The sequence below is a fragment of the Crocuta crocuta genome, unplaced genomic scaffold (genome assembly GCF_008692635.1).
Source record: "Crocuta crocuta isolate KB4526 unplaced genomic scaffold, BGI_CrCroc_1.0 scaffold337, whole genome shotgun sequence".
In the NCBI taxonomy this organism is placed as follows: Eukaryota; Metazoa; Chordata; class Mammalia; order Carnivora; family Hyaenidae; genus Crocuta; species Crocuta crocuta.
The window spans coordinates 420408-435862 of record NW_027528873.1 but is presented as its reverse complement, the minus strand read 5'-3'; the positions used below and the strand labels follow the sequence as shown (position 1 = coordinate 435862).

General features: G+C 36.0%; 1 protein-coding gene across 1 annotated transcript; it reads left to right on the top strand.

Annotated features, from left to right (window-relative positions):
• The first annotated feature begins 10808 nt into the window (after window positions 1-10808).
• Window positions 10809-12153, top strand: TUBA3C (tubulin alpha 3c). The gene is given in 6 exon segments (XM_077756639.1): window positions 10809-10877; window positions 10879-11020; window positions 11023-11319; window positions 11322-11778; window positions 11780-11995; window positions 11997-12153. Coding segments are annotated over 6 exon segments (1338 nt in total).
• The last annotated feature ends 3302 nt before the right edge of the window (window positions 12154-15455 follow it).

Here is a 15455-nt window from a genome sequence, read left to right as displayed (position 1 = left end):
AATTATTTGTTTCAGTTGAAAATGTAAGATAATTAACAACTATTACTATACTCTTTTCTATCACTAAGGTCAGATTACTAATTTATGAATAGTATATATTATAAGTTTTGTATGCCTAAAACTTGCAATGTTAATAAAACTATAATACTTATAATCTTAAATTTGTTTTTTAAGCCAGTTACTCCAAATGTATTCATTAGAGTTAGTTTTTGTTTGAAATGAAATTACAAGTGCTGAGTTCAAATAACTGTACCATCTCTTTAATTTTTTTCTTGTTTATATAAATCACTGTAACATGTATGGGAAGCTATTACAGTTTTCAAGACTGCTTTCTCCATGATTTTTAGCAAATGACATAAAAAATTAGCCTCTTTTGGGTTTAGACTTCTTCTGTTGGTTTCTCAACAGAGAATATTGTTGAAATTCTAGGACTGCGCAGCAGAGACTTTAGCGAAAGTCCAGGACCCCATGAGGCTTCTCCTAAGGAGAATTTACTTCATATCTATGGTAGGGGACGTTCATGGCCAGCTGTCCATCAGAGGGATTTAAGATGGAATTAAGGGGATATCTTTTTGGGAAAGCAAATTATTTTGTCTCTAAATGACTCAGAATATATTCTCCATCGTATCAAAAAGTAGGTATAGTGTCAAAGCCCCATAAAATCAGACAATGATGCTCCAAATTCATGAGGAAAGAAAATATGGGAAGACCAAATAACACTCAAAATGGCAGGGCCCCTTTTTCTGCAAGCTTTAGTGTCTATGATTTTCTTCCAGAGCCTAGAAGATGGAAACCAATCCTTATCTAGCCTTGTGTTGTATGGTCTATAAAAGATTTTTATCAATATACATTGTAAAATAAGATCGTTATGTTATATCTGGCATCAGTAAAATAACAGAGAGAAAGTCTGTAATAGACACAACTGGATCATCTTTAATGGAAGATAGAACTTCATTAAAATAGAACTCTTCTTGGCCTCTGAGGGAGGTATGATGCTTTTACAATATTTAGATATACAGGTTTGGGTTTGGATAAGGGTTAGGGAAAGGGTGTACCTGGATTAGATCATTCCTGTCAAATTACTTAATTGTTGCATTTTTAAAAACATGATACTTATTTTTAAATTTACATATGTGGATTTGAAGAATGAGCTGGATTTGAGCAGGCAGATATTGGGGAAGGAGAGGGCTAATATTCCCAGGAAGGAAAGCAAAATGGGCAAAAAGGCAAGGGTAGAAATGGGCATGATGGAGAAAACAAGATATAATTTTGGAGCAAGAAGGCAGAGACCCTTTAGTGTGGTTCTTGGAGTTAAAGTCAGATGGATAGACTCAAAGGATGAACTAAGGCAGAGAGAAAGGACAGGGTGCAGCCAGGGATCACCACAAAGAAGCCTTTTAAATGGAGGCCAGGGGTGGTGCAAGCTTGGCTAGGCTGCCTGCAGTGGGAGTGGAGAGTAAGGGTACATCCTAGGAGCATTTCAGAAAAGGAATGATGTGATTTTGTGACAAATCGGTCATAGAGGCGGAGGGAAATGACTAAAATGAAAGATGTCTTCAAATTTTCTCAACTAGGAGACCAGATGAGTTCCTTGAGAAAAATGGTAAAGTTGGAAGGAAATTCACTTAGAAAAAAAATGAAAGAAAGACTGTGTTTTTGGTCCCACTGAATTTGGTGTGACAGTTGAGTATCCAAGTGGAAAGTATTCAGAGGTCTTGAAATGGGGGTGTTCTGTGAAGGTGAGAGGCTAGGGTAGAAACTGTAGATCTAAAAGTCATCAGCATAGAATCCATGCAGAAAAAAGTAGATGAAATCTTGGAATGAAAATAAAGGCATAAGTTCTGACTCTAAGAATTTGGAATTGGTGCTACATGGGCTTTTTATGTAGTTACTTTTGGCAGCCAATACTACATTTCATTCAATTGATGATAACAGTAAGATTGGGGAAACATATTTCCTGTTTTTTCTATAGGTTTTCCATTATTTTTCTAGTCAAATTTATCCATTACCATCAAGAAGCTACATTTGTTTTAGTGATGAACTTTCCTCTGGCAAGCATTTAAAAGGAGTCCTGTCTGGCTGCAGGTTTTTTTTTTAAATGACACAAACATAACCCATTTTTCCCCTTAATTTTCAATCCTGAGCTTTCTGACAATGAACTGCACTGTGGTAGTAGAGAGAGGAGGAGGGCGGTGGGTAGAGACAGATCTTTTTATAAAGATCAGCAATTCTCCATGCTTTTATCCCAGGCAAAGATTACATTTAACACCCAGGGGTCTCAGCTGCCTCAGATCCTTTTCAGAACGAGTAGCTGTGGCACTTGCAGATAGTTTGGGGTGTCCTTTCATTTTTTGACAGTATTAAATATATACCCCAGTGAGTGATAAATCAATGATTTATCTAAGAATAAATCATATCTCTAATAAGGGACCACTTCTTTTAAATTGGACTGTGCATTACATTAAACAGATGAACTTTCTTAAAAATACAAACTGTCAGCCAGCAATTTTTAATGAATATAATGTAAAATTCCTCTTTCTTTAGGAGAAACTGATTTCTCTCCAAAAGGGAAAACTGGGGGATTTGCTGAGTTTTGTTGGCTGTTGTGTATATTTTATTTAATCTTTCAGCTGTGGGGAGAGTTAAGGTTCCTCCCAGAGTTTTCCCAGTCAAGGCTGCTTATTAGGGAAGGGACAAGAGAGAAATACAGGGAAGAACTCTCAGGAGCTGAACTTGGTGGAAATGCAGCAACAGAGGGCCCCATCTGGACGATTTTTGTTTACATGTAAGTTAGTATTTCACACTGCATGTGTTCAGTGTCATCTCGGGTTGGGTAGTTTTCATTTGCTATTATTCTTGGTACTTAGTATAGTATCTAAAATGCCCAGTAGGTGGTTAGCAACTATCTACTGACTAGATATAGGTTGTATACTGAAATGATAGTGATTATTTTTTAAGTGTTCAGATTCCATTTTTGCCTGTTGTGATTTACTCAGAGAGGAGTGACCTGTTCCTTTACCACTATTAGCCTAGAAGAGCTATAAAAGACAAAAGATTACAAAGATGCATTCATTTTTTGCATCCATAGCATAAGGTATTTTAGGAGCATTTACATCTCTATATTCTGTTTAGATTCATTTTAATTAACAGATTTCAGTGGTGCGCAGTGAAAAGAAGGGTGTGGACAGGGGCAGAAAGAAAGGGGATTTCTTTAAGGGTTGTCATCTGAGAGACTTGACTATCCTAAAAGTGAATAAGTGGATCAGTTAGTTGTATACAAATGTGAAATGTGAACAATAACTGTAGATGTAAGCATAATGGATACATCTGTTTCTGGCAATAGAGTAAGCTAAAATATTCATTAAACCCCTCTCATGCAAAATACCTGAAAACACTAGATAAAATGTTTAAATACATATTGGCTTAATCTGTAGCTAAGCTGAGAAAAAAATGGAAGGAAAATACTTAGGGCCAAAAATAATAATAAGGGAGTAATCCAGAAAGACAGTTAAGCAATGAGCCCATGGCTGCCCTGGGATATCTGCTTATTTAAAACAAATTAGAGCTTCAGTTTTCAGGAGCTAATCTGGAAACACAGGCAAAACTTAAGGTCAGCACCAGGTGGGAAGTCAGATCAGAGCTCTCTGCCTAAATCTGTGTCTCCCAAAGAATAGCACTCAGGGAAAAGACAAATTGTGGTGTAGGGTAACTTGCCCTACCAATGGAGATGGAAATAAACTTTCCTTAGTTCCAAGTGAAGAGAAAATGAGGTCTTCCTTGAGAATTCGTGACTGTAAACTGGCCCTTTCATGGGCAAAAATGTACATTACATGTGTGAGCCAAAAATCCAAACTAAGTATTTGATTGAAAGTACTCTCTGGTTGGTAGTGCTTTAAGACATTCTGTTGAAGAACTTACCTTAAACCCAAATCTCAAATAATTCCCCATATAAAATCCAATAAATGCAAGCAAACAATTAAAAATAAAACTCTTAGGAGAAAACCAGGCAAAGTGAGTGAGAGGTTCCTCCCTCAATCTAAAAATACCAGAATCAAGACCACAAAGACCAGGTTTCCTAATTATTAGACACAAAATATACAAAAGAAATATGCGTAAATATTTGAATAAATGAAAGAGGAATTTTAACTTGTGTCTATCAGACAAAATACCAAGAAAGATTGAGGTTTTAACAAAAACCAAATGGAACCTCCAGAAATAGATATATAACAATTGAGGTTAAAAAACTATGAATGGCTTACAAAGCCACTTAGACAAAGTTGGATAAAGAATTGATGAATTGGAGGTTGAATCTGAAAAATTATCCCGAATACAGTGCAGAGAAACAAAGAGGTGAGGGAACATGCATTAAATCAGAGTCCCAGAAGGAGAGAACTGAGCTAATGGAGAAGCAGCAATATTAAAGAGATAATAGGTGAGAATTTTCCTGCATTGATGAGACACAAGAATTATGATATTCAGAATAAACAAAAATACATCTGTGTTTAGGTACATTATGGGGAAACTGCAGAATTTCTAAGAAGAGAGAATCTTTAATATATCCAGAGAGAAAAGAACACTGACAAAGGAATGGCAATTAGACTGGGCTTGCTTTTAGGTGAGACAGTGGAGCGCCGAGGGTATAATATTTAACAAGAGATTCACGATCCAGTACAACAGCATAATGCCTCAAAAGTACTTAATGGGAGAGAAGTGGCTTTCTTCTTAAAGAAGAAGAAATTACTCCATTTTAACTTTAAAATGACATTTATGGCAACTGATGTTGCCAAAGAACTGTAATATACTGTCCCTTATAGTTTCTGCCAAATTGTGCTTAAGGAAAAGGGGCTAAAACCCTCGAGGGAAATATTTTTGTAGTTGTAGGAATGAAAAGATGAGACATATAGCTACCAATATAAAGGAGGCTAGAAGGTTTGTAGATCCAAATTTAGCACCAAATGTGTTAGATATCCCTGAATCAGAAAAACTTCAGCAAGTCACAAAAAGAAAGTCTCAAAGTAAAGTAGATATATTCTACTCCAATCCAGAAGTAAAATGAAGGCTCTTCAAAGGCAAAGATAGCAAACACCTGACATGTGTTGCCGTGTTCAAGTCCTCTCTCCATGCCAGAGGCCATTAATTAACTGCAGCACTCTATTTCTCAGATCAGACTCTGTCTGAAAAGCTCACAGGAGTGTTCAAAGGAATCAGGATTCACTGATGTATCTCTAGCACCTAGGATAGTATCTGGGACCTTCTTTGTGCTCAGTCAATATTTGTTGGCAGATGAGTGAATTGAAGTTGACAAACACGATTAAACCTATTTGTCGTTACTATCAGGGTAGTGATTAATAATATTGAATAGTGCTATCTGGAAAGATAACTATTTTTGTCCATTTCACCTCTCCAGGATGATGATTTCTGAAAAGTTAAGGCCTCCTGGTCTGGGAATGTGATATCCCCACTGGGACAAGGTGAGCATAGAGGAATGGCCTGGTGTGTTTGTGGGTTGTGCATGAAACTGAGAGGTAATTCTTGAAGGTGATGTCTGTAGATAGTGTTGGCTGGCCTCTCTTCCTAACGCCAATTTGTCCACCAATATCTTCCTTTGGGATCTCCCTGACAAAGATGGCTAACAAAGATGGTTTTGGGCTCCCTGAAGCTAAGGAACTGTAACCTGTGAGCTGAGTTGATCAGAAAGAAGAAAGGTCTCATTTTGGTACTTCAACCAGGGACTGACCACTTGCTTTGTGTTACTCCACTAGTCTATCAGTCTTGAGATTGATCTGACTTAAGATCACCAGCTAGATCTGAGTTCTAAAGAGTAGACAAAGAAAGCTAACAATACATTTAGGGAGACTCAGTAAATAGAGGGGTCAAAGACAATCCAAAAATAAAAAAACTGGAAGTCCTAGTTAAATAGTACTGTTCAGTATGTCACATGACACCTGCCCCCCAAATATACAGCAATTAGAGAGGTTTAATTATAACAATGAAATGAATTTCTAGGAGTAAGATATTAATTAAAAGTAATAAGATGAACTGAGTTGAAAGTGTGGTCATACAGATAACCAAATTAGTAGTCTAGAAGATAAAGTAGAAGAAATATCTCATATAGAACAAACATGCAGAAAGGGAAAAGATAAGGACTCAGAGTACAGAACCAGAAGCCCCACCATGAAAACAATGAGTTCCAGAAGGAGAAAAAAGAACACATGGAGAAGGAATGATTAAGAAAATAATAGGGGGGAAAATGACCATAAGCCACAGACTGAAATGTAGAAATCCAAGTTTCAAACAGAATTGATGAGGAAGGATAGATATAGTCAGGCACATTCTAGGGGAAAGTCCTGAACTTCAACGGTAATGAGAAAATCTTACAAATTTCTAAACAAAGCAAATTTCTTACAATGGACAAAGAATCCGAGAGAATCAGATTGGAAGACAGAGAGTATCTGTAGATCATGAGAATGACTGTAATCCAGGAATTCTAATTTTATGTGGTAATTTGTGTTAATTCTAATTGAACATGGTAGTTTACCTAAAAGGGTGAAAAGAAAATATTTGTGCAAATTTGAGCATTCTGAGTGTACATGATATGCAAACCAGTCTAAAGAAAATGTTTGAAGAAGAACTCCAGCCAAATGAACAGCATGGAGACTTATAATAAGGGAAGATGAAGAAGGAAGATGAGTAGTGTACAGTAAACCATGCTGTGAGTATAGTGTAATTTTAATGGGAAATAATAGAGGGACTGTTTCCAATGTAACTACCAAATAAGGATTTCTAAATGAGAAAGACATACTTTAAGAGAAAATATAATTAAAATCTGGAACTAAAAGTACTAAATTATCTCAGATCTGAAATGTAGGTGTAAAAGGAGGAGGTAAAGAAGTAAAACTTATTTTGAGTCTTTTCATATTGAGGAAGACAATGGTAGAAATGGGCACATTGGTAGTACGAGCTGGTTATCTACAGAACAGTATAAATATGTTTGAGCATGCGTATCAGCAAAGTGTAACAAAAGTGGCTGACAGAATTTACAAATTAAAGAATAAATGGTAATCTGACCAGATTAAAACCAACAATGGAAAGAAGAAACAACGAATGTATGAAGAATATACATACTTGCAAGGAATAAATTTAAGTATATCAGTTTTTACCCCAACTGTGAGTAAGCAAAATTTTCCTAGTAGGCGATAGATAAAACCAGATTGGGTTAAAAAAAAAAAAAGCCCTATATGTTTTTGTTTTGTTTTGTTCCATTTTATAATAATTTTACAATTTAAAAAATATTATAAAATAATAATACTTGGGAGGAAAAGGGAGGTAAAAGCAACTGAAGGCAAGTGAAAACAAATGTTGAAACCAGATAAAGTGGAATATAAGAGTAATTACATTACATAGGATGAAAAAGGATGCTCTATAATGATAAAGGTAGAATTTTTGAAAACCATGAAGATTTATGAAGTCATATATATCAAACAATGCATCACCTAGAGAAATATAGAGATACAATTTTAAATTCATTTTTAACATTTTAGTTTGAGAAAGAAAAAGACCTGCAAAGGAGTTACAAACTCCTACAGAGGAGCTCCTGTCTGCTCTTCAACCAGCACTCTCTACATGACCATGGTACAACCGTCAAAAATAAGAAATTAACATTGCCACAATACTATTCACTGAACTGTAGACTTTATTTAGATTCTCCCCATTTCTCCACTAATGGCCCTTTTTCTTGGTGTTTCAGCATTGTATCCAGGATACCATACCGTATTTTGTTGTTGGATTTTCTTAGTCTCCTGCAATCTGTGTTAACACTCTTGAGGAGTGTTTGGCAAGTATTTCATAAAATGTCTCCCAGTTTGGGTTTGTCTGATATTTTCTTATGATGAGGCTGAAGTTACGGATTTTAGGGAAGGCTACCAGAGAGGTATGTTCCCTTATGTTCCCTTCTCAGTGGAACATATCAATGGTTACATGATGTTAATATGTCTTACTACTAGTGATAGGATGTTAACCCTGGTCACTAAGTGAAGGTGGTATTTGACAGGTTTCTCCAATATAATGCTACTGTTTTTCCCTTTAAAACTCGTAAGTATTTGGGAAGAGAGATACTTTAAGGCTATGCAAAAACTTGTTTTACCTTAAATCTTGCTTCACCTACTAATTTTAGCGTTCATTGGAGGATCTTTCCTGCAGCAGTTATTACTACGGTGTTCTGGTGGTGATTTTCTATTTATCTCATTCCTTTCACATTTATTAATTGGCATTCTTCTGTAAAGAAAAGTTACCCTTTCTTCCCTTGTTTGTTTTTTTGTTTATACCAGTATGGACCCCTGAATATTTATTTTATTTTATTTCCTTGAGTTATAAAATCCAATACTATCATTTTGCTAAAATGGTTCCATCTTTAGCCATTGGGAGCTCTTGTAGGTTGGCCTGTGTCCTTTTAACATGACTCTACCTTTTTTTTTTTTATTTTAGCACTTCCTTAATTTCCGGCATAACAAGATATTCATCCTATATTTTCTTCTGCCTACTCCTGAGACATTTCCAAGGAGTCTGGTTGCTTTTATTGGAGAATGTAATATAAAAACCAAGATCTGGGCACTAGGGGCACTCGTGCCTACTGGGGTGTCTCTGCTTCTAGACAGAGNCTTCATAAATTTTCTATAGTTTTCATCATACAGATCTCTTGTATCCTTGGTTAGGTTTATTCCGAGAGCTAGAAAATATATAGACATATACTAACCTATGCACACACACACACACACACACACACACACACCTATATTTAGATAGATAGACAGACAGACAGACTTGTTGAAGGACCCCTGGGGTGTCCGGGTTTTGTGATAATGAATAAAACTTTTATAAACATTTATATACAGGTTCTTCCATGAACGTAAGTTTTAATTTTACTAGAAACATGCACACACATACATACTTTTTTTTAAAATGAGTTCAGTCTAACACTTTCAACTCCATTCCAGCACCAGCGGTTTATTCTAGCATTCCCAGGTTGCTTGGAACTTTTCTCCAACCAGAAGAAACCTGCCTTTCATTATCTATAATATATTTACTTATTAGTTTTACATGTTAAATAGTTTCAGAATTGCTTCCCATATACCTGAGAGAAACAAATTCAATGCATAGTCATTTGGGCCTCACTTCTTTCACATAACAAAATGGCTTTAAGGTTCATTTATGTTGTTATGGGTGCCTGGGTGGCTCAGTCAGTTGTGTCTGACTTCAGCTCAGGTCATGATCTCGCGGTTTGTGAGTTCAAGTCCCATGTCTGGCTCTATGCTGACAGCTCAGAGCCTGAAGCCTGCTTCAGAATCTGTATCTCCCTCTCTTTCTGCCTCTCTCTCTCTTTCTCTCTCTCTCAAAAATAAATAAACATTAAAAATTTTTTTCAAAAGATTCATTTATATTGTTAGATGGAATCATTTCTTGTCTTTTTGTTGCTAAATGACTGAATGATATTCAACTGTGTGGATGTACATTATTGGAGCACAGTGTTGATATACAGTTTGGTTTGTCTTTAACCTTACCAGTATCCAGTGAAGGGATCCTTTTGAAAAGTTAGTTAGGTCAATTTCTGTTTTGTCTTATCCCATTCATTGTAGTGAAGTCATTTATTCATAATATGATTAGATTCATTTTTGATAGTAGCCATTGTATCTTGGGTCTCCCTGACATCTTTGCTCATTTTTTATATTTGCATGTAGTAGATTCAGTCTTGTGGTGTACAGTTCTATGTGATTTGACAAATGCATAGGGCCATATGTCTACAACCACAGTATTATACATAACAATTCCACCAATCCAAAAATTCCTTGTGCTGCCCCTTTGTAGTCAGCCACCCTCATCACTCCCAACCCCTGGTAATGATTTATCTTTTTATAGTCTGTTATTTTGCACTTGAGAACATAACATAAATGGAACAATTCATTGTGTAGTATTGGGTCTTCTTTCACTTAGCAAAGTGCATTAAGATTCATTTGCGTTGTTAGATGAATCAGTAGTTCGTGTCTTTTTATTGCTAAGTGATATTCTATTCCATAGATGTACCTGATGTTTTTATCTGTTCACCTGTTGAAGGATACGTGGATTGTTTCCAGTTTTTGGCAGTTATGAATAAAGCAGTATAAACATTTGCATACAGGTTTTGTGTGAACAGAAATTTTATTTTGCTGGGTAAAGAGCTAATAGTGCAGTTGCTGGGACACATGGGAAGCATATATTTGACATTATGCGAACAACCAAACTCTTTTCCATAGTGACTGTGCCATTTTCCATATCTATCAGCGAAGTGTGTTTCAGTTGCTTTGAATCTTTTCAAGCAATTTGTATTGTTTATCTTTTGTTTTTGTTTTTAGCTATTCCATTAGTTGTATAATAGTATCTCATTGTGGCTTTAATTTGCATTTTCCTGATCAATAATGATATAGAACATCTTTTTATGTATTTATTTGTCATCTATATATCTTCTTTGGTGAAGTGTTTGATTTGCTCATTTTTATTGGTTTGTTTAATTGATGAATTTGGGAACTCTTTATATATTTTAGATGTCAGTTCTTTGTGAAGTATATAATTTAAAAATATTTTCTCCCATCATGTGGTTTGTCTTTTCAGTTCCTTAATATTGTCTTTTGCAGAGCTAAAGTATTTAATTTTGATATTAATTTTTTCTTTTATGGATCCTGATTTTGGAGTTGTATTTAAAAACTCAGGTTCTCCCGTATCAACCGCCTGAGAGTCATGCTGTAAGAAGCATGCCAGCTGCTAGGCCATCACCAAACATGTGTGAGTGCATCTCCACCCATTTTGGCCAGGCTGGTGTCCAGAATGGCAATGCCTGCTGGGAGCTCTAATTGCTTGGAACACAGTATCCATCCTGATGGTCAAATGCCAAGTGACAAGACCACTGTGGGATGAGATGACCCCAACACCTTCTTTAGTGAGATGCGTGCTGGCAAGCATGTGTCCAGGGCAGTGTCTGTAGATTTGGAACCACAGTCATTGATGAGGTTTATGCTGGCACCTACTGCCAGCTTTTCCACCCTGAGCAGTTCATCACAGGCTAGGAAGATGCTGCCAATAACTATGCTCGAGGGCACTACACCATTGGCAAGGGGATCATTGACCTTGTCTTGGACTACATTGAGAACCTGGCTGATCTGTGCATAGGTCTTCAGGGTTTCTTGATTTTCCACAGTTTTGGAGGGGGATCTGGTTTGAGGTTTACCTCTCTGCTGATGGAATGTCTCTCTATCGATGATGGCAAGTCCAAGGTGAAGTTTTCTATTTACCCAGACCCCAAGTTTCTACAGCTATAGTTGAGTCCTAAAACTCCGTCCTCACTGCCCATACCACCTTGGAACACTCCAATTATGCCTTCATGGTAGACAATGAGGTCATCAATGACAACTTTGGTAGAAACCTCTATATTGAATGCCTAACCTACACTAACCTAAATAGGATGAGAGGTCAAAATGTGTCCTCCATCACTTCTTCCTTAAGATTTGATAGAGCCCTGAATGTCGATCTAATGGAATTCCAGACTAACCTTGTCGCCTGTCCCCATATCCACTTCACTCTGGCCACATATGGCCCTGTCATTTCTGCTGAGGGAGCCTATCGTGAACAGCTTTCCATAGCAGAAATCACCAATGTGTACTTTGAGCCGGTCAACCAGATGTTGAAATGTGACCCTTGCCAGGGTAAATACATGGCTTTCTCCCTGTTGTACTGTGATGACATGATTCCCAAATATCAGTCCTGCCGTTGCCACCATCAGGACCAAGTATACCATCCAGTTTGTGAACTGGTGCCTCATTGACTTTAAAGTTGTCATTAATTACCAGCCTCCCACTGTGGTACCTGGTGGAGAACTGGCTAAAGTATAGGGAGCTGTGTGTATACTGAGCAACACCACAGCTATTGGTGAGGCCTGGGCTCACCTGGACCACAAGTTTGACCTGACATACCAAGCATGCCTTTGTTCGCTGGTATATGGGTGGGAGCATGGAGGGAGGGGAGTTTTCTGAGGCCCATTAGAACATGGTTGCCCTTGAGAAGGGTTATGAGGATGTTGATATGGATTCTGTTGAAGGAGAGGGTGAAGAGGAAGGAGAGGGATACTAAAGTTAAAAATGTCACAAAGGTGCTGCTTTTACAGAGATGTTTATTTTTTTTAAATGTTTAAAAGTTGTGCTCTAATCAGTTCATTTGCATGTAACTATATATGCTCTCATATGCAATTACTGACCTGTGTTTTAAGACATGACACTTTGGGGGCAACTGGGTGGCCTATTTGGTGAAGCGACCAACTTCAGCTCAGGTCATGATCTCATGGTTCGTGAGTTTGAGCCCCATGTTGGGCTCTGTGCTGACAGCTCAGAGGCTGAAGCCTGCTTCAAATTTTGTGTCTCCTTCTCTCTCTGCCCCTCCTCTTTTCTCTCTCTCTCTCAAAAATAAATAGACATGAAAAAACATTAAAAAAATATAAAACACTACACTCTGTTATAGACCTAGGCTGTCCATTTCTTTGATGGGTTTGAATAAAGTATTCCCTGTCTTAAATGAAAAAAATAAAAATAAAAATAAAACCAAGATCTGATCTCTGCTAAACCAAGATCATGCAGATTGTAGGCTATCATGTCTCCTAGAAGTCATAAATCTTTACTATTTACATTTACACCTAGATCTATTTGGTGTTTATTTTTATATTAGGTTTATATGATTTAGGTCACTGTTTGTTGTTGGTGGTTTTTTGTTTTTTGTTTTTTGTTTTTTTTTGTATGGCTACCCAATTGTTTGGCACCATTTATTGAGACTATTATTCTTTCTGCATTAAAGTGACTTTGTACCTTTGTCAAAAATTAGTTGACTGTATAGGTCTATTTTGAGGGCTATTTCTTCAGTTTCATTGATGCATGTGTTTGTCCTTTTGCCAACACCACAGTGGTTTGATTACTATAGTTCCATAGTTAAGCCTTGAAGTTATATGGTGTGAGTTCTTTAATTTGTTCCTTTTCAAAATTATCTGGGCTATTTAATTCCATTGTTTTGTAATTACTTTTTAAAATCATCTTTGGAATATCTATATAAAAGCCTATAGGGTTTTGATTGTGATTGCATTAGAACTAAAGACCAAAGTGGGGAAAGGTACCCAGGTGGGCCCAATGGGTTGGGCATCTGACTTTTAATTTCGGCTCAGGTCATGATCTTGCAGTTTATGAATTCAAGCCCTACCTCTGGCTCTGTGTTGACAGTGTGGAAGCCTGCTTGGGATTCTCTCTCTCTCCCTCTCTCTCTGCTTCTCCCTGGCTCTCTCTCAAGATAAATAGATAAACTTACAAAAAAAAAAAACAAAAACAAATGGGGGAAATGGACATGTTAAGAATATCACATCTTTCTATTCAGAACCATTATATATATATCTCCATTTATTTAGGTCTTCTTTGATTTCTTTCATGAATGTTTTTTAGTTTTCAGCATAAAGATCCCAGATGGAATTTGTCACATTTGTACATATTCGGGTTTTTTGCTTTTTAGTTTTTGGTGCTATCATGAATAGTAATTTTTTATTTTAAATTTCAATTATTCAGTGTAGTATATAAAAAAATAATTGAGTTTTATTTATTGAAAAAAATCCTGTATCCTGAAAAAATCAATTACAGTTTAAAAAAGGGTGTGTGTGTGCGTGTGTGTGTGTGTGTGTAGTTCTTTGATATTTTCTACATAAAACATCTTTGGATCTATGACTAGAGATGATTTTATTTTGTTCCAATCTGTATGCTTAATTATTTTCCTTTCTTGACTTACTTGCTGAGGCTTCCAATGCAGTGTTGAATATGGTTGTGAGAGAGGACATTTGTGCCTTGTGCCTTGTTACTAATCTGGGGGTGAAACATTTAGTGTTTCACCATTAAATATGTTTTAGTGTAGGGTTTATGTAACTTTCCTTTATCAAGTTTTGTAAGTTTTCTTCTTATCCAAGTTTAGAATCTTTATCATGAGTGGATGTTTAATTTTGTTCAGTGCTTTTTCTGCATCTATTGAGATAATCATGATTTTTTTCTTTAGTTGTTAACACGATAAAACAGATTGGAATTCCAGAGATAAGTAAGCCCCATTTGGTTGTGATGTATTATCCATTTGATGAATTGCAGTATTTGATTTGTTAACATTTTGTTGGTGATTTTTGCATCTATGTTCATGAGAGATCATGGTCTCTGGTTTTCTTTCCTCATAGAGTCTAGTTTTGGAACTAGAGTAATGCTGACCTCATAAAATGAGTTGGAAAGTGTTTCCTTTTCTTCTGTTTTCTGTATGACATTGTGTAGAAATGATATTATTTCATTCTCAGTTATTTGGTTGAATTTACTAGTGACACTATCTGGGCCTAGAATTTTTTGTTTATTGTTGCTGGAAGGATCTTAACTACCACTTTAATTTCTTTAATGAACATAAGACTTTTCCAGTTGTCTATTTTTTTTATTGAGCTTTGATAATCTGTGTCTTTCAAGAATCTATCAATTTTACTTAGATATCAAATGTATGAGCATAGGATTTTTCATAGAATTCCCTTAGTGCCATGGGGGTTTTGTTTTTATTTTTTAACGTTTGTGAGGGCTGCAGTGATGTCCCCTCTTTCATTCCTGAAATCAATAATTTTTTACCTTCTCTTGTTTTTCTTGGTCAGATTGGCTAAAGGTTTATCAATTTTGTTGATGTTTAATAAAACAGCTTTTGGTTTCATTGATTTTTCTCTCTTCTGTTTTCATTTTCAATAATTTCTGATCTTTATTATTTCCTTCATTTTGTTTACTCTGAGTTGGTATTTGATCTTCTTTCTCTAGTTTCTTAAGGTGGAAGCCTAGATTAGTAATCTGAGACTCTTATTCTTTTCTGGGAAAATCTTTTAATGACATGATTTCCCTTTGAGTACTACCTTAGTTGCATTCCATAAATTTTGATAGGTTGTATTTTCATTTTAATTCAATTCAAAGTAAATGATTTATTGCAAAATGTAATCTACCAATTCTGACCCAAGAAGTGGAAAACATAAACCAATTGCAAAAGAAAAGCTTGTAAATTTGATAAGAAACCTGCCAGATAGTTACAAAGCTGAGCTCTACCTGGTAGATTTTAATAATCAGTTAATCCCAATATTATGAAAATTATTCTGGACTACTTAGAGAGGGGAAGCTCTTAAAATTCACTTTATAAGATGAATATGATCTCAGCAAAAACTTTATAAAATGCTAGAGGAAAAAAATAAGCATACTAAAGACTATCTCATTTATCTCAAGACAATTATAAAAATGTTATGTAAAATATTACCTATTGGAGTTAGCAGTTAATGAAAAGAATAATCTATTATGACCAAGTAGGATTTGCCTAGGAATGCAAAGGTGGTTTTGTGTCTGATATCTATGAAT